Source organism: Aspergillus steynii (assembly GCF_002849105.1).
Source record: "Aspergillus steynii IBT 23096 chromosome Unknown P170scaffold_2, whole genome shotgun sequence".
Lineage (NCBI taxonomy): Eukaryota > Fungi > Ascomycota > Eurotiomycetes > Eurotiales > Aspergillaceae > Aspergillus > Aspergillus steynii.
Window position 1 is genome coordinate 4,879,250 of NW_020194399.1, and position 20,239 is coordinate 4,899,488.

Here is a 20,239-nt window from a genome sequence, read left to right on the forward strand (position 1 = left end):
GACCGCACAATAGACGCGCGCGAGGAGGAGATCGAGGAACTCAAGGACCGAGATACCAAAGATAACGACGCGCTCTCGGAACTCGAATCGGAGCTTCAACGCGCTAGGGAGCAAATGGAGGAGTTGCAAGAGTCTCTCGACCAAGCCCGGACTGAGGCAAGAGAGGCGAGGAACGAGGCAAGTCTCGCAACGCAAGAGAAAGAAGAAGCCGAGCGAAACCTCCAGGAGCTACACGACGAGATGTCGAATAAGTCCTTCACTACCAAGGGCCTAAATCGCCAACTTGAGGAGAAATCGAGCAAGCTGGAGGAAGAGTTGCGCGAGCTACAACGCGAGGCCAATGGTCTTAAGGAGGAGCTTGAAGCCAAGACGCGCAATGAGTCCCATCTGGAGGAGCAATACCGCAAAGCCCAACAGGCCATGAGCGACGAAGATAACAGACGACACGACGACGCTGCTAGGGCGCGACGCGAACGAGATCTTGTTCAACAGGAACGCGACAGGCTGTCTTCTCAGCTGCAGGAAGCACTCGATGAAATCCAGCGCAAGGTTGACGAAAAAGAACTCTTACAGACCCGACACACTGCATTGACCGAAGAATCTAGCGGGTTGCAACGGGAACTAGCACGGACGCAGTCTCATATTCGGGACCTCCAGCATACCGTGGACCATGGGAAGCACCAGGCTTTGGATGACGTGGACATCATTCGCTCGCAATACCGAGAAGAAGTCGACAGATTGCAGGAAGAAATTGAATCTCTGCACCATGAAATCGAAGACAAAGAGGGCCAGTTTGCGCTCGAGCAAGATCGGTGGGAAAGCGCAAAACGCACCCTCCAACTCCAGAAGGACAGGGCAGAAGACCAAGCCACCGGATTCAAGCGCACCATTGAGAAACTCGAGCAAGTGGAGCATACTCTCTCCGGGAAAGAAAACAAGCTGCAGGAAGTCATCGATAGCGAGAAGGCACGGCATTTCAACTCGGAAGCTGTTTTGGGCCGTCAAGTCAAGGAACTCAACGACGAGCTTGCAGGGAAAAGAGAAATCATCGACGAACAACGCAGTGAGCTGCTTTCTGTCAAGGAACAACTCCGACTTGCTGGACGCGAGGAGGCAGCACTGAGGGAGAAGGTACAGGCCCTCGAGGACGAAGTTGTCGTCTTGCAATCAAGCCTGGAGGAAGAACAGGAATATGCGAAGGGTCGGATGCAGCAGGGTCCTTCCAACCAAGACGGCCAGCTACAGAAACTAATTGCCGACAAACAAAAGCTTCGAGATCAATTGGCTAATGCTCATGTTGAGCTGCATGATCTACGGGCGGCCATGGGGGAGATGGAAACGGAGCGCGATGAACTCCAGGCCCAACTGGACCAAGCCCAGAACCAGGTTGACGATACCACGCGATTCGACCGGGAGAAGATCGAGCAGCGCAAATCCACCCTTCGCCTTGAGAACGAGCTCAAAAGACTGAAGGAAGATAGATTGTCTCTGTTAGAAGCAAAGGAGACCCTTGAACAACAACTGGGAGCCGAAATCGAAAGAGCTACTGAGGAAGAGAACCGCCTCGCTGCGGAGGTCGACCAGCTCCAAGACAAGCTGCATGCTGCCTCGGGTGGAAAGGACAGGGAGCTCACCTTGTCCAGGAGTAAGATCCAGCGACTTGAGAGGCGTATCACGGATCTCGAGTCTCTTTTACAGCAACAACCTCCTGCGGAGAACGAACCCTCAACTGCCACTGGAGACGTTTCCATACTCCGCCACAGCCTGGACGAGGCACGCAGGCGAGAGAAAACACTGGTTCAGCGCGAGGCTGACCAGAAATCTGCTGTCCGTAACTGCAAGTCACGTATTGCGGAGCTCGAGAAGGATCTGCACGAAGCTATGATGAAGAAGTTCGAATCCCGCTCTCCTCAATCGTCACCTTCCGACAAAGTTCACGAGGAACTGCGAAGCCTACGCAAGCAGCTGTCCGAAGCGCACCGAGCACTGCGGGATCTGAAAGTGAAAAACCGTGAACTCGAGCGGGCTGCGATGAAGGAGGAGGATCATCGGGATTTCCATGAGCTGCTCAAATCCTCTACGCTTGAGGCCGAGTCTCTAGCCCTCAAGGTGTCAGAGCGAGATGAACGCGTGAATGAGCTCAAGTCTCAGGTCCGTCGGATCCGTGAGGAGCGTGCCTTCTGTGTGAGGAAGGCCGAGACGGCCCTCAAAGACCTCGAGGCTCTTGAAGTGCGTTACAAGCAGGCCGTAGACAAGATCGGGTCCAAGACGGAGAGCAAAACTCGGCACGACAAAGAACTTCTCGGATTAGGCAAAGAGATCATCTGGCTGCGGGCACGGTTGAAGCGCGAGGAGAAATTCCGCCGTGATCTGGCCTGGAGTAAGGGGTTGATGGAGCTCGGCGAGCGAGTACGAGTTGCATGGTGCGTCCTATCCACACACTCTCTCCTATCGACGTTGACTAACTAACCTTTTCTCAATAGTAACGACGCCGATCTTCGCATGATCTCCGAGATGGGAGTCAAGCCTCGTGACCGCAGCATGCTCCGCGATCCTCGCCAGAAGCTCAAGACTGCCATCTCAATGGTCAAGGCCGTCGTGCGCATGCAGCGAATGAGCCAGGAATGGAAGAAGACCCGTAAGCTCGGCGAAGGTCTCAAACGAGCCAAAGGTGAAATGTTGAAGAGGAGAGATAGCTCCGGCAAGGGCTTAGAATAGATGAAGATGAAGATTACGGTTTCCCTTCTTTGATGTTTTGATTTCTTTTCTTTTTGTTGATTGGATTTTGTGTCATAGCTTTGCTTTTCTTTTTCTTTTCCTTTCTTGCTATGAACATTTGTTTTCCCCAAGTGATTCCCCCAATATGCTTTGTCTATCACCCATTGCATCAATATTCGTGTTTTGATTCCATTGGGTCCTGCAGGCGTTGGTTTTTGGGCATGAGAAATTGATCTTACTACTTAGTTTACTTATACTGAGAGGTTGGCGGTGTTGTTGCTGCGGCCTTGGTGCATATCTATATTCATTCTATAACTTTTTTATCGAGTCTCTAGAAGGCAATGATTATTCAATGTAAACCATTTTGGTCATGCCATATGCGCATGATACCTGGATGCTACTACTGGACTTCAGTAGAATCGATGTTCTCTTGATACACTGTTGAATTGATTGACTTATGGCTGCAAGCTTCAATTGCCAATACCCCCTATTTCAAAAATTCAAGACAACAAGAAAGACAAAACGTCAGACAAGCCAACCTGATAACAGAAGAGGAAAAGAAAACAACCATGGTATTCAGTCCAACTGATGAATATAGTTCATAAAATCTTGTTCTTCAATGGTATGATATGCTTCATGAAATAGGCACAAAAAGGGGCGCTGTAGCCTGAAAAAGGAGAAAGGCTTTATAAGAGAGCGAGGGTGGAATCGGTTTTGATTCAGCCCAGGCGGACAGACAGGTTTCGGTTTGTAAAAGAAATTGCAACGCCTCGCCTCGCCTAACAAGGATAACGCTTCTAACACCAAGCTTGAGATGGATGGAATGGACAAAAGGGGTGAGAGAGACAGATGGAGGGATAGGGGTAGTGAAGGATTCAACCAGACAGGAGTGCAAGGAAAGGCATGAAGTGTGGTCCAGCGCGTATGTATAAGTACCACTTATGATGCCTTTGTGGGAACCCAGCGAATCTGCCGGAGGATGGCAAGAAAAAGGAAGATATCAGACACATGACACAAATCATGCATCGTGATTCTCACTTTACCAAGGGACATAGGAGCAGCCGTATCCGTGGACGGACTAAGCACCCTCGCTGCCAAATTCCTTGGTCCACTCCTCGTTCCTCGAGAGATCTTCATGGCTGACCGTTGGCCGGGAATTACGAACTGCCTTGATGAAGTCCTTCAGAACAAGAGGGGGCTCGAGCAGCTGCTCTGCCTCCACGTTCATCCATGACATCTCAACGGCGCCGCGATCTCCTGGCGAGCACGGTGTTAATTTTTCAGCGCCTTCAAACAGGACCTAGAAGATGTGTCAGCTTGCTGCAAGATCCCCGAGGAAGGCATAAAATATGTGGGTCAATACCTTCTTGTAATGTGTCGCTGTTTGGATCTTGCGGATCGGTTGCATCAACGCATCTTGCACCGCGATACTGATATCGCTACCAGAGTATCCTTCACTCATCTCTGCCAGGGTTCGGTAGTCGCCTTGCGACATTTCACATGGCGTTTGGCCCACTGCAAGCATGAACATTTTCATTCGTGCATTGATATCGGGAAGACTGATATGGACTCTTCGCTGGAATCGACGTCGAATGGCTGCATCCAGCTGCCAGGGAATATTCGTTGCGCCAAGAATGAGCACACCCTTGGAATCCTTGCCTACACCATCCATCTGTACCAGCAACTCGGTCTTGATTCGGCGCGACGCTTCGGACTCTCCTTCGCCGCGAGGCCCGCAAAGGGCGTCGACTTCATCGATGAAGATAATTGCCGGCTTGTTTTCTCGGGCCATGTTGAAAAGCTGCTTGACGAGTCTTTGAAATATTTAGTTAGCTGTCTCGCTTCCAGAATTGCATTAAAAAAGTTCATTCCCAAGCACGCACCTTTCACTCTCACCCATCCATTTGGATACCAAATCACTGCTGCTGACACTGAAGAATGTGCTGTTGGCCTCGGTTGCGACAGCCTTGGCGAGATACGACTTTCCGGTACCAGGAGGTCCGTACAGCAGGATACCCTTCCATGGCTGTCGTTTCCCCGTGAAGAGATGCGGGAACTTGATCGGTAGAATGACCGCTTCCTTCAACGCCTCCTTGGCACTCTCGAGACCCGCCACATCCTCCCATTGTACATTCGGTTTATCCGACAGAATGGCGCCCGCAAGGGCGGATCGTAGTTTCTTCGAATCGGCATCCTCGCCGTCCTCTTCCTCTTTCCTAGAAGTGACTCGCATGTTACTACGGGGTCATCCAACCGGGGTCAAGAAAAAACACATACCCGCCCTTCCCACTGCCTTGCGCCACGCTACCGTTGGCGCCCACTGCGCTCGGCTTCTTTCGCCCGTCCGACTGGGCCAGATGGTTTTTCAGTTTCTCCGCGCGATCCATGTACTCGCCGGTCTTTGCGCGAATCATTTCCTTGGACTTGGGGTTCTTCTCCCATTTCAAGGCCAGCATGAACAGCTCCAGGGAGGAGTAGTACAGCTGATAGGCCTTTTCGTACTCGCCCTCATTGTCGTGCTCGATGGCCTTCTTGACCGTGTCAATCGCCCGTCCTAGGAAGTCGGTGTTGCTCATGATGAAGGACGGGGGTCTCGGTTGGCGTCTCTGCTAGTGGTGGTTTACGGTTGCAAAACAACAATTGAATCGACGGTGGGGAACAGATGGGATAGTAGCAGCCTGTTTGGGTCGGGATGGCGGCGCAAGGAACTCCGGACAAGGCAAGGCAACGTGAGGGGGGGAAATCAGGTCAGGAGCGGTCCATTCAAATCGTGGAAACCGCGGAGAATGTGATAATGGACGAGGATGAGTGGCGAAGAGGGGGAGAGATGACGATGGCGAAGAGAAGGAGAGAGAGATATGAGGGGAATGAGGAAGCGGAAAGGCGGCCATCGGCAGTCACGGTGACGGTCTGCGTGTTTTCTGCCGCTCTGCTTCCATTGAGTCTTCTCCCCGCCAACGCCCCGCTCTCCCTTCCATCCATCTCGCTCTATCGTCATTCCAGCATTCTTCACCATGGCCGACGCACAGAAGCAATTGCAGGCGATCTCGGAAGAGTTCCAGAAGCTGCAGACCGGTACGTTGGCGGTCTCTCGTCAAAGATAGCGCGAGCGAATCCCCGACGGCATCATCGCGCACAGAACAGAAAGCTGATCGGATGCATGATTTCCAGATCTGGACGGATTGGTCGAGGCTCGTCAGAAGCTCGAGTCCCAGCAGCAGGAGAACGAGAGCGTCCAAAAGGAGTTCAACTCGCTCGATGGCGAATCCAATATCTACAAGCTTGTCGGCCCGGTTTTGTTGAAGCAGGAGAAGCAGGAGGCCCTGCTGGCGGTGAACGGACGTCTTGAGTTCATCGAGAAGGAAATGTACGGCTCATTGTGCTCCGTTATGCCATCAGATTGCTTTGGAGAAAGCTGACGTGTGGATTAACAGCAAGCGGATCGAAAAAGAGATCGAAGCCAACCAGGACAAGAGCGATAAGAAACGAGCCGAGGTAAGGCATTCTGAGAATTCAAGGCAGATGGATGCCATGGCGCATGGATCACAATCTAATCACTGCGTTCAGATCCTACAATACCAAAGTCAGGTTCAACAGCAGCAGGCGGCTGCTGCGTCGGCATCCGCTTGAACACGTTCTCACGACCCAATACATACTACGAGATAGACCTTCAGCCTCCCGTCTACGGCTGTCAGTGAAGAACATTCAGCTTGGAATGGGATCGAGGTCCTTGAACCCGCTACCATATCTGGTGCCGACACGAACGATGAGCTTCAACTAGGTTGAAGCGCCGTGGGAGGGAAACGACTCTTCAATTCGGGAGAATTCAATAAGGACTCCGACCTTACTACGCTTTGGATTGTAGGAATCCCTCAAAAGGTCAACATGAAAATTGAGAGAAAAATATAGTGAGTATAAGGTGGGACATTTTAGAATACCCCAGTGAATGTAAACGCGAGCATACAATCCTTTATTTTCTTGCCGAGTGATGGCTTATACCAAATCCTATCTTCATCTCGATTTTAATACTCAACGCTCGTATCATCATCTGTTTATTCTACATCCAATATGTGTATCAATTAAAACTCCGTATTCTCATGTCTTCATAAGCCCACCCGATCCGCCTTCTAAACAACAACAGCAAATCTATATACGAAAGATCTATTCCTTCACAAGGAGACTCTTGCCAGACATCTCCTCGGGCTGCTCGATACCCATGGCAGCAAGCACGGTGGGAGCCACATCTCCAAGGACACCGTCGCCCTTGAGCTTCCAGCCCGCGGGAGCGTTGGCCAGGACGAAAGGCACCTTGTTGGTGGTGTGAGAGGTCTTGGGGGTGCCCTTCTCGTTGAGCATCTCTTCGGCGTTGCTGTAGAACACATTGTCAGTCATTGTCCCGCCGACTCCCAAAGTATCATGAAGAGGAACTTACCCGTGGTCCGCCGTGATGAAGAGAAGGTAGTTGTTAGCCTTGCAGGCCTCGTAGACCTCACCGATGGCCTTGTCGGTGGCAGCAACACCCTGGATGGCGGCATCGTAGACACCGGTGTGACCCACCATGTCAGGGGGGGCAAAGTTGTTCATGACGAACTCAAACTTGCCCTCGGCGATGCGCTCGGCCATCTTCTTGCCAACACCCGCAGCGCTCATCTTGGGGTCCTGGTCGTAGGTAGCGACCTTGGGCGAGGGGATCATGTCGCGCACTTCGCCGGGGAACTGCTTCTCAACACCGCCGTTGAAGAAGAAAGTAACGTGAGCGTATTTCTCGGTCTCGGCAACGTGGCACTGCTGGACATCCTTCTTGCCGAGCCACTCGGCGAGCACGTTACCCATCTTCTGAGGGGGGAAGGCAACGGGGAAGGTGTAGTCGGTCTTGTACTGGGTCATGGTGGTGATGCTGATGTTCTTGGGGTAGGGGAACTCGGCCTTGGGGGAGCGGTCGTAGTCACCGAGCAGCTGGGTGATTTCACGGACACGGTCAGAACGGTAGTTGAAGAAGAACAGGGTGTCGTCATCTGTAGATTATTTGTGTCAGTTTTCCGATACTCAAGCCCGAGGGGTACACATAGATAAACATACCCTGGACACGACGTTCCTTGCCACCGACGATGATGGGCTTCAAGAACTCATCGGTCTCGTCCTTCGTGTAGCGCTCCTCGATGATCTTGACGGGGTCGGAACTCTCCTCGCCCTCTCCCGAGACAATACCCTTCAGGGCGAGTTCAACCCGGTCCCAGCGCTTGTCACGGTCCATAGCCCAGTAGCGACCGACGATCGTGGCGATCTCACCAATACCAATTTCCTTGGTCTGGTCAAGGAGCTGCTGCATGTACTTGGAAGCGCTCTTCGGGTCGGTGTCACGGCCATCACCGAAGAAGTGGATGAAGACCTGGGGAATCTCCATCTCCTTGGCGACCTTCAGCAGGCCAACCAAGTGAGTGATGTTGGAGTGAACACCACCGTCCGAAACCAATCCCAGCAGGTGCAGACGGCCGTTGCCCTCCTTGGCGCGCTTGAAGGCGGCAACGATGCTGTCGACCTTGTTCAGCTCGCCCTTCTTGAGCGTCTGATCAATGCGGACGCTATCCTGCCAGACGACACGACCCGCACCAATGTTCAAGTGGCCGACCTCACTGTTACCCATGAGACCCTCCGGCAGACCGACGGCCAGCGACGAGGCATCCAGCTCGGTGTAGCCCTGGGCCGTCTTCGAGTCGGCCTCGGCGAAACCGGACATGAAGGGAGTCTCTGCGGCGTGGATGGCATCGCCGACCGCCTTGGGGTCGGGGCCGGAGACACCCCAGCCATCGATGACGACTAATTTGAAGACGAGACGTTAACAATGCAGCGGTGGACTGGGACTGAATCGGGCTTACTGAGAGCGACTTTCTGATCAACCTTGGCCATAGTGAAGCGAGGTAAAGCTCCTGAAGGGCGGATAATCAGCAGACGAAGCTTCAATGAAGAGAGCCGAGCAATGCAAAAAGGGGGCAGGCTTACAGAACGAAAAAAATATGGGGGGTTGAAGAAATTGGGGGAAGAAGTTTTAAAAACGGAGGGGGAAATAGAGGGGGAGGGGCTTCGGTGACCATTTGGGGCGACGTCACGGGCTCTTGTCTCTTCCGAAGTCTTCCCTTCTCTCTCTCGTGTCCTCCAATAACATCGCCGTCAATCCCGATTTCTTCTTCCCTCTTCCGTCTCAACTGCCGCAATTTTCGATCTTGAACCTCTTCCTCGCCTCTGGAGACCCCCGCCATGGCCTCCAGATCCCCGACAGTTGTCACTCCACTCCCCAAGTCCTCGGTCGCGCCCGAGACGCCCCTGGTGAAAGAACCCGCGACCGCGCCGCAACCCGTTCCGTTTCCTCCCCCACAGACCTTTGACATTATCCCGCCTTTGCACGGACTTCTTCTTCGACTCTTGCCGTCGGAAGCGAATACTGGGAACGGTGTGGGACACTCGAAAGATCCGACCGGAGCCGCAGGCTCTTCCGTTCAGTCCCAGCAGCAGCAATCGCAATCTGGTCCTGGGAACGATGCCGGTCATGGAGCGTTACCGACTGTTTCTTCTGGCGCACCGGTCAGCGCCGCGGCTGCCGCTGAGATCGCCGCACTGAGTTCGAGCGCACCTCCGCCATTAGACATCAAGAACCTGCCTACCGAGGTCAGCTCAATCAAGATCCACGTCCAGAAAGCGCAGGCTGTCGTGGAGGGATTGCCCGATGTGGATCGGTCGGTGGCTGATCAGGAAGCCGAAATCGAGGAGCTCGAAGACCGAATCGCTCGACTGAAATCCGTCATCGCTGATTTCGGGAAGAGAGCAGCCCCTCAAAACCGTGAGAAGTCAATGCACAAAGCGTCCTGAAGCAATGAGAATGAGGCATTAGTGCCGTCAAACCGACCACGCTCTTAAAATAGGACTTGGATTAAGCCAACATGGAGTCATAAATCCAATACCCTCAGCACAACGGGAAGAGGTATCCCACTTACTGGGAAGCTGGACGAGTGGTACATGGATTTAGACAAAGCAATTGGGCGACATCCTTGCTCGATTTCCACAAGTCACCCCATCGGCGCAGGAAGTCAACTATGTCCACCGAAATGCATGGAACGCCCAATAGCATGGGGTCTGGCGTTTCTCTTTAGTTAGGTTTATCGACTTTTTCGAGATATTGCTACAACCAAAGCTGCATCGGCACTGTCATTATTCGTGTCTGCGCCATTGAGAGACGACTTGGCCAAGCGTCTCTTCGCAAACCATCGGGCCAAACACATATTAAAGGACCGTGGAGGGGTTAGCCCTCAAGGTCCTCACTTAGTACCAGAAGAATAATGTCATTATTCCATTCCAACATCTTCACTTTTGTCTCCTTATTCTACGGATGACGCCATTCTTGAGCTTTGATCCTGGTCGATCGCGCCGAAGGATCGACCAATTCATTAATCCTTACTCCTTAGCCTCGGGCAGTTTCGTGCCCGATGTCTAGGAACCAAATCGCACTAAAGAATGCAATCAACATTACTAACACTCGGATACTTGATTGGTCACGGAGACATTCTCGGTTTATATTTTCAGCCTTCGAGTGTGAGAAACAGCCCGATCAGTACGACTAGTAGTACTGACTCATGATGGGAGAGCATGCGTTCGGCTCGACTTCATGCCTAGTCGGCTCTACATTACCACATCAGTTAGCGATCACCGGCGGGTTAATGAGTGATTGCAAATCAACCCTGTTCTTCCTGCATCGGAAGCCCATGAAGTCCCATAAAAGTCCTATAAGACCCCGCATCCTGGTGGGTTTGTGATTCTGTCAGTCAAACCGCTCAATCCGATCGATCTCTTCACACCAGCCCTCCAGCCATATTCTTCACCATGGCCTTCAGGAACCTTCCCCGTCAACCTCTGCACCCAGACCTGGAAGATGTGCAGAAATCCCTCGCCGGAGGTGGCTCCTTGGACACGGACGAAGGACTTGCAGCTATGCGAAAGATACTCGTCTTCAAAATAGAAGACATGCTTCAAGGACGAGAAGACAAGATCTCCTATGAAGACATCGACATCCCCGGCCCGACTGGACCGATGCGCGCAACAATCTTTCGCCCGAAGCCCGGATTCGCTGCTGCCTCCGTCGCCGAAACCCCGGGAGTCATCAACTTCCACGGCGGGGGTCATCTGGCAGGAGATCGCTTCATGGGCATGAACTCCGCTCTCGACTGGGTCGAGAAATTGGGCGCCGTGTGTCTGACGGCCGAATACCGACTCGCACCAGAGAACCCACAACCCGCCCAGCTGGACGACAGCTACGCGGCCCTGACATGGATGAGCGAGCATGCTGCCGAGCTAGGCTTCAACCCGCACAAGTTGATCGTCAATGGAGGCTCCGCCGGTGGCAACCTCGCTGCAGGGGTCGCTCTATTGGCGCGCGATCGATCCGGCCCCGAGATATTGGGCCAATTGCTCATCTACCCATGGCTAGACGATAGCAACGACACACTCTCTATCCATCAATTCGGCCATCTCCAGCCATGGACGAGAGCGAATAGTATCATTGCCTGCAACTACGCATTAGGCGAGAACCGCGAGCAGGCCTCTATCTATACCGTGCCTTCGCGCGCTAAGGACCTCGCCGGATTGCCGTCGACTTTCATCGATGTCGGTGCGGCGGATTTGTTCCGTGACGAGGACGTTGATTATGCTAATGCCCTGCTGAAGAGTGGCGTGCAGGTCGAGCTCCATATCTGGCCAGGCTGCTGGCACGGATTCGACGTGTTTGTTCCAGATGCCCCGATCAGCCGTCGAGCCGCTAAGGCTCGGTTGGAATGGCTTCAGGATCTGGTGAGCAGGGTCTAGAGATGGGATGGATGCTCTAGGTTCCGCTTCAAGAGTTATCTCGGAACATTTATGTCATCTCTCTGCGGTCAACGACCAACGTCTGACCTTCAAGCCCTCCTAGAGGCCGAATGAGCTTCATTGTCGATGTGAGCTGTTAGGCTGACTGCAGCGTACACGGGGACGGGAATACTTTTGTATGTTTGGCACCTATTTGGCTTCATATGTGGTCATTTTTGGCTTTGATCGTGTACTTTTACTCTCTATAGCGTCGAACCAACGGCCGTCGGCGACCGGGGAAGAACCCTAACAGAGAGCTAATATTCGGGTATAATACACCTCTCTCTCTCTCTCTCTCTCTCTCTCTCTCTTAATATGTCCGATCGATACGATTTGATAGAATTACACCCATATCTACGATATAGACAAGCAGTAGGAATCTCGGATCGACGAGAGAAAGGTAATTCTCATAATTATCAGTTGATTTCCAGATAGCTCAAGTCTGGCAAAAGAAGCCAACACTGGACGGTCCCCTGGAATTTTGTGTTGAAAAAGTCATTCAGATGCTCATAACCCATGATAGCATAAGGTTGGAAAGCAGTCCTCCCCGGTAAAACATGCCCATTAAACAATCATCTTCAACGCACAAAAGAAACTGCAAATACATGAAAAGAAAATCATTCAACCGGGCAGAGGGAAGGCGCTCAGAAACAACCTTCTTTTCTTGTTTGCTGCTCTATTCCCAATGCATTCCACCTACCGAGTCCCAAGGGAACTTACCGTCCCCGGCTATTCTTTTTTCAAACTGATCATGTACCTTCTACTGGCCCATTTTGAGTCCAAAGCCAATAGCAAAAAACACGGAGAGTCACCATCCGGTGGCGGACAACGAGATGTATCAACCCACGGAAAATCTCAGGCTGTAAGTAAAGCCATTCAGCATCGATTGCCCTGGCTGCCCATATTGGTATTATCTCCTTCGGCAGTAGGCCAGTGGGAAGTTTGTTCCTACCTCAGTATTCTAGTGTAATTGTCAACGTAAGTACTGATCCACTTGGAATATATGAGTTAGTACTTGAATGATAATCATGAACGTGAACTAGATGCTTCGATTATCCTTATGGACGATAGTATATATCATAGGATTGGGACCCTCCCCCAAACCAAACAATATAGTTCACATCTGCAAAGGGGCTGCAGCGGCTGCCAGAAGTCTGAGCGACGCAAGATGAAAGGACCATATCTAATCGAGCTGAAAGATGAAATCGATTCGTGAGATGAAGATGAAGAGAGAGAGAGAGAGAGAGAGAGATGGGAAGAAGGCGCTAGTCGACTTTGGGAAGGAGCGACCCGTACTGTAGCCTTGCTGCCTTAAGTCTCCCTGCCTGAGGCACCACGGCAGGGCCTACCGCCGGCAAACGCCTGCGCATACCTTCTGTAGACCGCTGTGGTTTGTAAACTCTCGCCGTCTGCGCGTCGCAACAGGTCCAGTTTGGTTTCTCTTCACCTCCAGCAGATCGGTTGAACCATGAGCGAACCCTGTGCAAATCCTCTGCTCCTGGGGTGGATCAAGGAATGGCTCGACCAAGCCCGGGAGCGCAATAGCAAAGGCGTCACGGTGTTCGTATACCAGCCCCTGTTGAGATATTCTCGCACTAATACTGATCTACCACAGATACAAGAAGGCGTACGAGTCGGTGAAAGCGTGTCCGCTCGTCTTCCAGCATCCGTCCGAAGCGCAGCAGCTGAACGGCCTGGGTCCCAAACTGTGTGACCGGCTAACGGAAAAGTTGAAAGCCCACTGCTCTGAAAATGGGATCCCCATGCCGGAGCATCCCAATACTGGTAAGTTCTCTCCCCGTAAAATGGATTTCGGTCTAACGCGCACAGCGAACAAGAAGCGCGTCTCGGACGGGAACGAGGTCGATCCCAAACCGGCCAAGAAGCCTCGAAAAGCCAAACCTTATGTGCCGGCCTTGCGCTCGGGTCCGTACGCGCTGCTGCTGGGTCTTGGGACGCTCGATGAGAATTCGAACCAGAGCATGACGAAAACGCAGCTAATCGAGACGGCTCAGCCATATTGCGACAGCTCGTTTACGACGCCGACAGATCCGACGAAGTACTTTACTGCGTGGAACTCGATGAAGACGCTCATCCAGAAAGACCTTGTTTATGACCGCGGGCATCCGTTGAAGAGATATGCGCTCACCGAGGAGGGATGGGAAGTGGCAAAGAGGATTCAGAAGACGTTGCCTGAGTTCATCCAAAACACCTTACCCTTTCGGGGTCAATCGGTATGCCCCTTCAACACCAATCATACGCAGATGAGCCTAACAATCGCAGGAACCATCTGGCTCCCGTCTCAGCGCTGAGCCTCGAGACGCGAGACCAAACCCAGGGCCATCACGGCAAGACAGCAACGAAGATCACATCCACGACGCGAGAGTAAACCTCCCCGAAGACCAAGAAGTCACGCCCATCACCATCCCCCCCAGCAGCTTCACCGTCCAGCTGGTCCTGGACATCCGCGAGGTCCGCACCTCCAAAGACAGAGACTACATCGCCAACGAGCTCAGCAAGAAAGGCGTGACGCCCGAAGTGCGCGCCCTCGAACTCGGCGACGCCATGTGGGTTGCGAAATTCCACGACCCGGCCTACCTCTCGCAGACGCACGGCGAAGAAGGCGACGAGATCATGCTCGACTGGATCGTCGAGCGCAAGCGCCTCGACGACCTCGTCGGCTCCATCAAAGACGGCCGCTTCCAAGAGCAGAAATTCCGCCTGCGCCGCTCCGGCTTGAAAAACGTCATCTACTTGATCGAGGAATTCAACATCTCGCAGGACCCGTCGGCCCTGAAGTATCAGGAGATGGTCGCGTCCGCGATTGCCTCCACGCAGGTCGTCAACGGCTACTTCGTGAAGAAAACGAAGAACCTCGACGATACGATCCGCTACCTTGCGCGCATGACCTTTCTGCTGCAGAATATGTTCGCCCCGTCTTCCTCTTCTTCTGACTCCTCTCCCTCACCCTCAAACACTCTCAGCCTCATCCCTAGCCGCCAGCTCTCCTCCTCCCAATCCTACCTCAACGCCCTCGAGCACCTTTGCGCCCAATCCTCCACCACTACCTACGCCGTCACATTCCCCACCTTCTCGGTGCTGACGTCCAAATCCGACGTCCTCTCTCTGCGCGACGTCTTTCTTAAAATGCTCATGTGCACGCGCGGCGTCACGGGCGACAAGGCGCTCGAGATCCAGCGCCGCTGGCCAACGCCGCAGGCGTTTGTTCGGGCGTTTGAGAACCTCACACCCAAGGATCGGGAGGAGATGGTCTCGGAGCAGATGAAGATGCTGGTGGGGAGGAAGAAGATCGGCAAGGTGTTGAGTAGGAAGATTGCGGAGGTTTGGGGGGAGGGTGGGTGATTCTCTTTGGTTTTGGCTTTCTTTCAAAGGAGTATGGGGGTTTAGGAGGTTATTGAGCTGGCATCAATATCATGGAAATTCTTTTGTTTTTTTTTAACTTATGATCTAGTATGAAATATCACTGATGATCCCAACCAAATAATAATTCTCGCAACACAGAAGACTACTGCTATATTATCATAACTCAAATGATTAATAAAACTCACGAGGTATCAAACGTAGAAAAAGACAAGATAAACCCGAAAACCACCGAGATTCGCCCAATTCCATCGTTTTAACCCCATCCCAATATCATAAATATATCCAACATACCAGCAAAGGAAATAGCAAACGCCAGCAAAGCAACAAATGGTATCAACCATAAGATCAAAATGATAGGGAAATAAGTCAATAATTAAATGACAGCGTCTGCCTTTTTTTACTCACTGCCCCGTCCCAGGCCAACCCACTTTCTGATTCTGCGCCACTCAATTCCCAACGCAAGACTGCTCAACACAACGGAGATGCTGCTCAGCGCCATCGCCAAAGCCGCCCACACAGGGCTCAGTCGCCAGTGGGTGTTCACCATGACGGATCCGCCGTCGGGGTTCATGTGCATTTTATGTCCGTTCACGATGGGATACAAGACGCCCGCGGCGATCGGGACCAGACTCAGGTTATACACGACGGCCCAGCAGAAGTTCATCTTGACGCGGTTGAAGACGCGACGGCTGAGCACCACGAGCTGAAGGATGGTGTCGAGCTCGGAGTTCAGCAGGATGAAGCTGGCGGAGTTCATGGCGACGTCGGACCCCGATGCCATGGCGATACTGACGTCTGCGGCGGCGAGAGCCGGTGAGTCGTTGACGCCGTCGCCGACAAAGGCGACGATGGAGCGGGCACTTTTGTTCTTGTCCTTGGTCTGCTGCTGGCTTTCGGCTTCGGAGTCGCTGCGAGGAGGGCCGGAGAGGACAATCCTGTCTTGGACTTGGCGGACGAAATCGCCTTTTCCGGCTGGGGTGACGTTGGCTTGGACGTTAGAGCGGGGAATTCCGATCATGTCTGCGACGGCGTGGGCGGTGGTTTGGTTATCGCCGGTGCACATGAAGACGTTGATTTTGCGTTTCTGGAGCTTGGAGATCACCTGCACGGTGTGGGGGCGAATAGTGTCGGAGATTCCGAAGATAATGGCAGTAGTGATAGGTTCAGCGGTGGTTGAGATTGATGAGTCTGAGATTCGGCGCAATGAGAAGATAGCAGTGGATTTTCCAGATGTTTGGTATTTAGACAGCAGGTTATTGAGGTGGTCATCGTTGGACTTTAGTGAGTTCATGCTCTGCAAGAGGCGTTGGTTCCCGATTGCAGCTTCATACTTGACCATGGTGGCATTGTCTGTTTGCACGGTGAAAGTGCCTCTCATTCCCAGCCCAGATTTCTCCTCGATGTCCGAGCCGATGATTGGGACCGAGGATCGTTGGTGACAAAAGTTAGATATTGCCCGAGCAATTGGGTGAGTGCTACTTTCTTCGAGCTTGCGAGCCAGAGCCCAGGCAACCTGCAGGTCTTCAGCGTCGGTGAGAAGCACTTCATGATCGGAAACCGCTAGGCTTCCTCCTTCGGTGAGGGTGCCGGTCTTGTCGAAAACAATAGCGTCCAGATTACTCGCCTCCTGGAATGCTTCGCCTCCGCCCTTGACGAGAATTCCTTGCCTGGCAGCTAATCCTCCGCCAACGAAAAGAGCCGTAGGAGCCGCGAGTGCAAGTCCACAAGGACAAGCAACCACAAACACTGCAATGGCAAACTCCAGACTCCAGAAAACCCAGCCACCATGTGCCACATCGAGGTAATCACCTGGAAGAGTACCGGATGTCCCTAGAGACAGCCAGATCACGAAGGTTGAGATAGCGATGAGGGTGATTATGGGCACAAAATGCGATGTGAGCATGTCCGCGACTCTTTCCAAAGGCGCACGTCTGCTTTGACCTTCACGCACGACGGAAATGATTTGATCCAGCATCGAAGCGCTGCCCAGGGCCGTGACCTTGATCTTCACGGGCTGCCCAACGTTGACAGATCCGGTGTACACTGAATCACCGATCGACTTCTTTACCGGCTTCGACTCTCCGGTCAATGAGCTCTCGTCAAATTGATAAGTGCCGTTATCCACAATAGTCCCATCTGCCGGAGGTGACGACCCGTGAGGAATGCTGACCAGATCGCCGATTTCAAGCAAGTCAAGGCCGGTTCGTTGGATGTCGTCTCCTTGGGAATCGCTACCGACGACCAGCAACGCATCGGAGGGTTTCAATTTTCCAAGCGAGGCAACTGCATCTCCTGTCTTGGCTTTGCTATATGCCTCGATGAATCGACCGGCGAGAATGAAAAGAGTAAGAAAAACGACCGAGTCAAAATAGGTCATGCTATGTGTGTTGGACGGAGTGGTGACGACAGCGTCGATGATCAGGACAGCGAGCGACGATATGTAAGCCACAGTAGTGCCTGCAGAAATTAGAAGATTCATGCTGCCGAATCGATAGAACCTCCTTAGAATTGGCACGCGGCTTCCGGGGCGCCAGAGAGAGTAGACTTCCTTCGCGGCGCGAACGTGGAAAATGTCTGTGCCATAGAACATCACCGGGGTTGTCATGATAAAAAGTGCCCATTCAATGCGAGACACATTTCCAGCCCAGATCGATCCTTCCAAGTACTTTCGAACGTGGTTGTCGGACGACACTAGGCTCATGAACACAATGCCAATCAGGAACGTCGGTATGGCTACAATGAAAACGAAGAGTAGACGGGACAGTAGCCGTCGCCTCTCGTGCAACTGCATCGCCCTCGAACGGTCTTCGATGCTCGGAGGGTGGTAAACAGAGGCGGAGAAGGCATCGTGTGTTTTGTTGAGGACATCGATGATGCTTCGGATGGTGAGAGAGGAAGATGGCATGTAGGTGACCCTAAGGATTGGGTTTTTGACTGAGAGCGCGTCGTCGACTTGGACATCTGGGATGTCCTTCAAGGAACCGAGAACCTTCTCTGGGCAGTGATGGCAGAACATACCATCCACACAGATGGAGACAGTTCTTTCCTCAACCTCATTCTCATTGGGACTCGGAGCCTGGGCGTGTACACTGCTGATCGAAGCGTCGTATCCCAGATCCTCAATCTTCTCCACAATCAGGTTGATGTTACTCTGGCCCTCGAATTCGACCTTTCCGTTATGCGATAAAAGATTCACCGAAACCTCTTTCACGAAGGGTAATTCCTCAAGGCCCCGACTGACGGCACTAGCACATGAGCCGCAGGTCATGCCACCGATGGCAATCTCGGCCGTGTAGACTGCAGGAGTTTTGATGGACGTTGGAGGACCGTTCAGCTTTTCCACCTCATCGAGAGCAGCCTCGAAGCCAATATCCTCGATCTGATCCACCACCCTTTCTGAGTTCTTCTGAGGGCCATTGTAGACCACCGTTGCGCTATTCGTCAGAAGATTGACGACCACTTCCTCGACAAAGTCCAGCTGATTCAGCTCATTCGTGATGGTATTGACACAAGACGCACAGCTCATCCCCCCAATACTGATGCGCGCTTTGAATTTGGTCGAACTCCCCACGGACTCAGATGATGCAACCTCCGAGACACACGAGCCAGTAACAGAGTCCCGCTTCAGCTCTTCCTTTCGACACGCATCGCAGTTTGCGAGGTGTCGGTCCTGCGGGACCCCGTTCGAGTGGGTGTTCTGCTGCGGTGTGAAGAGCATGCTGTCTCGCGGAAGCGACGAGGTTGTATCGATATCCGCCACCGTCAGGCCTGTCCCATCTTTTGTGGTGACGTGGTGGACCTCGAAAGCCGCCTGGATCAGGGCCGTCGCGAGGCTTAAAGGAGTCGTTTCCGTGGTATGGGCGACACAGACCTGAGCAGTGAGGATTGAAACGTCGACAGACTCGATCCCTGAGAATTCAGAGAGGATTTCGGTGATATAGGCAACACATGAGGAGCAGTGAACATTGCTAACGAAGAAAATACTTTCGAGAATCGTCACATTCCCCGGTCGTGGCGACTGCATGTTTTCCAAGAGGGCAGGCGCAGGCGCCTTGCTGGAAGATCGGGATTAGACTTCTTTTCGGGGTGTCAAGGGGCAGTGGAGAGAACGAGAAGATCATGAATATTTTTTAAATAGAATCCAATCAAGGTATCCACTGTCAAAGACAGGATCGGTTTTACACTGCAGGCCTCGGTGACACCAGGGATAAAGAAGAAAATGGTAGAAAAGGCAATGAAGATGAGAATTATTAGGAGATATCAAGCCCTGAGATGAGTGGGAGACGTCTAAAGCGTCTTTTATATAGGAATGACTGTGACTGCATGGTCCCCGATGACAAACGCGCTTTTTTTGCGTGAAGACTACGGCACAAATCGCGCATTCCCACCGGTGGCAACCTCCTCGGGGAAGTCGACTGTCTGGTTCAGCCATAATGCCACGATAGGGAGAGACAGGGAGGAGCAGTAAGGAGTCAGAAGCCAGGAGAGATTCTGGAAAACACCATCTGCCCTGCCGTGACTATTTCTCATCTCGTCATTTGACGGAATACGTGGGATCGATGTTGCAGCCTCAGGCAACGATCCCCTGCCGAATCCAGTTTAGCGTGTCCACTTGTCCTTCTCTACACTCCAGCAGTGTATCTTATCATTTAAGTTGCTAGTTGAACAGATGGACCAGAGAATAGTTATAGAAGGGTTGTAAAGGAGAAATAATTGGAGGAGAAACGAGTAGCTAAAAGAGTAGTAGAGTGAATCCTGATTCGACCCCCGTGGCACTGCCCAACATCTAGTGAATTTCTTCAATTCACCATCCTGAATTGAAATATTATCGCTCTACATAGAATGTTCTGCATCGGCACCTTAAAAGAAGAGGAAGAAAATCGATGGCCATGTCTCCCGGTTGTAGGACCTTGAAATAGCTGCAAGCAAGACCAAACTGCTATACAGTGATTGAAGAAGGTCACTTTTCCGTATCGACTAAGACAAATCGATAGTAGGCCCCAGATGATGTAGATGTGCCGTAGGCTTAGAGCTTGATCACAGAGTAGTTCAGGGTAGTCACAATTTTTAAGCATGATGAGCTTATTGGTTTTTTATGTTTAGAGAAATAAATCCACTCTTCACACCAACTATCTGATCCATAAAGAATGGAGGCAACGAGAATCGAACGCCCGCAGTGGGGGAACCCACGTGATCTGCCCGCTTGACCATCCGCGGCGTCACGCGTCAAACCTTTCAACTTTCATCG

At 52.3% G+C, this 20,239-nt stretch overlaps 7 protein-coding genes across 7 annotated transcripts; 4 read left to right on the forward strand and 3 right to left on the reverse strand.

Moving 5' to 3' along the window:
* Window positions 1–3,479: 3,479 nt before the first annotated feature.
* Window positions 3,480–5,377, reverse strand: P170DRAFT_123304 (AAA family ATPase VPS4). Its single transcript, XM_024842368.1, has 4 exons — window positions 4,996–5,377; window positions 4,602–4,934; window positions 4,082–4,532; window positions 3,480–4,018 (listed from the first exon to the last, which is right to left on the reverse strand). The coding sequence occupies exons 1-4, from the start codon at window positions 5,292–5,294 to the stop codon at window positions 3,797–3,799; spliced, it is 1,305 nt and encodes a 434-aa protein (XP_024708404.1). The 5' UTR covers window positions 5,295–5,377; the 3' UTR covers window positions 3,480–3,796.
* A 283-nt stretch (window positions 5,378–5,660) lies between these two features.
* On the forward strand, window positions 5,661–6,752 carry P170DRAFT_434819 (tubulin-binding prefolding complex subunit YKE2). Its single transcript, XM_024848809.1, has 4 exons — window positions 5,661–5,793; window positions 5,890–6,085; window positions 6,153–6,213; window positions 6,286–6,752. The coding sequence occupies exons 1-4, from the start codon at window positions 5,733–5,735 to the stop codon at window positions 6,346–6,348; spliced, it is 381 nt and encodes a 126-aa protein (XP_024708405.1). The 5' UTR covers window positions 5,661–5,732; the 3' UTR covers window positions 6,349–6,752.
* Window positions 6,723–8,762, reverse strand: P170DRAFT_434821 (2,3-bisphosphoglycerate-independent phosphoglycerate mutase). The gene is made up of 5 exons (XM_024848810.1): window positions 8,719–8,762; window positions 8,595–8,645; window positions 7,798–8,535; window positions 7,151–7,733; window positions 6,723–7,087 (listed from the first exon to the last, which is right to left on the reverse strand). The coding sequence occupies exons 2-5, from the start codon at window positions 8,623–8,625 to the stop codon at window positions 6,880–6,882; spliced, it is 1,560 nt and encodes a 519-aa protein (XP_024708406.1). The 5' UTR covers window positions 8,626–8,645; window positions 8,719–8,762; the 3' UTR covers window positions 6,723–6,879.
* Window positions 8,763–8,973: 211 nt separating this feature from the next.
* On the forward strand, window positions 8,974–9,582 carry P170DRAFT_472981 (RNA polymerase II mediator complex middle subunit MED9; the record flags this gene model as incomplete). The annotated part of the gene is made up of 1 exon (XM_024852999.1): window positions 8,974–9,582. One exon carries the CDS (start codon window positions 8,974–8,976, stop codon window positions 9,580–9,582), a length of 609 nt encoding a protein of 202 aa, XP_024708407.1.
* A 1,008-nt stretch (window positions 9,583–10,590) lies between these two features.
* Window positions 10,591–11,568, forward strand: P170DRAFT_423878 (alpha/beta hydrolase; the record flags this gene model as incomplete). The annotated part of the gene is made up of 1 exon (XM_024847533.1): window positions 10,591–11,568. One exon carries the CDS (start codon window positions 10,591–10,593, stop codon window positions 11,566–11,568), a length of 978 nt encoding a protein of 325 aa, XP_024708408.1.
* A 1,450-nt stretch (window positions 11,569–13,018) lies between these two features.
* P170DRAFT_434823 (crossover junction endonuclease MUS81) lies at window positions 13,019–15,039 on the forward strand. The gene is made up of 4 exons (XM_024848811.1): window positions 13,019–13,167; window positions 13,223–13,392; window positions 13,438–13,841; window positions 13,891–15,039. Exons 1-4 carry the CDS (start codon window positions 13,076–13,078, stop codon window positions 14,968–14,970), a joined length of 1,746 nt encoding a protein of 581 aa, XP_024708409.1. The 5' UTR covers window positions 13,019–13,075; the 3' UTR covers window positions 14,971–15,039.
* Window positions 15,040–15,119: 80 nt separating this feature from the next.
* Window positions 15,120–19,015, reverse strand: P170DRAFT_454281 (putative copper resistance-associated P-type ATPase; the record flags this gene model as incomplete). The annotated part of the gene is made up of 2 exons (XM_024851417.1): window positions 15,120–18,554; window positions 18,594–19,015. The coding sequence occupies 2 exons, from the start codon at window positions 19,013–19,015 to the stop codon at window positions 15,389–15,391; spliced, it is 3,588 nt and encodes a 1,195-aa protein (XP_024708410.1). The 3' UTR covers window positions 15,120–15,388.
* Between the last annotated feature and the right edge of the window lie 1,224 nt (window positions 19,016–20,239).

What these genes read in the sequence shown, in the direction of transcription:
- P170DRAFT_123304 (XM_024842368.1), bottom strand. Translation starts at nt 5,294, where the DNA reads ATGAGCAACACCGACTTCCTAGGACGGGCGATTGACACGGTCAAGAAG. An exon ending in CAAGGCAGTGGGAAGGGCGG is followed by an intron (nt 4,935 to 4,995) that starts GTATGTGTTTTT and finishes AGTCACTTCTAG; the next exon opens with GAAAGAGGAAGAGGACGGCG. An exon ending in CAGCGACACATTACAAGAAG is followed by an intron (nt 4,019 to 4,081) that starts GTATTGACCCAC and finishes CACATCTTCTAG; the next exon opens with GTCCTGTTTGAAGGCGCTGA.
- P170DRAFT_434819 (XM_024848809.1), top strand. Translation starts at nt 5,733, where the DNA reads ATGGCCGACGCACAGAAGCAATTGCAGGCGATCTCGGAAGAGTTCCAG. An exon ending in GAGTTCATCGAGAAGGAAAT is followed by an intron (nt 6,086 to 6,152) that starts GTACGGCTCATT and finishes GTGGATTAACAG; the next exon opens with CAAGCGGATCGAAAAAGAGA. An exon ending in GCGATAAGAAACGAGCCGAG is followed by an intron (nt 6,214 to 6,285) that starts GTAAGGCATTCT and finishes CACTGCGTTCAG; the next exon opens with ATCCTACAATACCAAAGTCA.
- P170DRAFT_434821 (XM_024848810.1), bottom strand. Translation starts at nt 8,625, where the DNA reads ATGGCCAAGGTTGATCAGAAAGTCGCTCTCA. An exon ending in TGATCAGAAAGTCGCTCTCA is followed by an intron (nt 8,536 to 8,594) that starts GTAAGCCCGATT and finishes TCTTCAAATTAG; the next exon opens with TCGTCATCGATGGCTGGGGT. An exon ending in TTCATCACGGCGGACCACGG is followed by an intron (nt 7,088 to 7,150) that starts GTAAGTTCCTCT and finishes TGTGTTCTACAG; the next exon opens with CAACGCCGAAGAGATGCTCA.
- P170DRAFT_434823 (XM_024848811.1), top strand. Translation starts at nt 13,076, where the DNA reads ATGAGCGAACCCTGTGCAAATCCTCTGCTCCTGGGGTGGATCAAGGAA. An exon ending in AATAGCAAAGGCGTCACGGT is followed by an intron (nt 13,168 to 13,222) that starts GTTCGTATACCA and finishes GATCTACCACAG; the next exon opens with ATACAAGAAGGCGTACGAGT. An exon ending in TACCCTTTCGGGGTCAATCG is followed by an intron (nt 13,842 to 13,890) that starts GTATGCCCCTTC and finishes TAACAATCGCAG; the next exon opens with GAACCATCTGGCTCCCGTCT.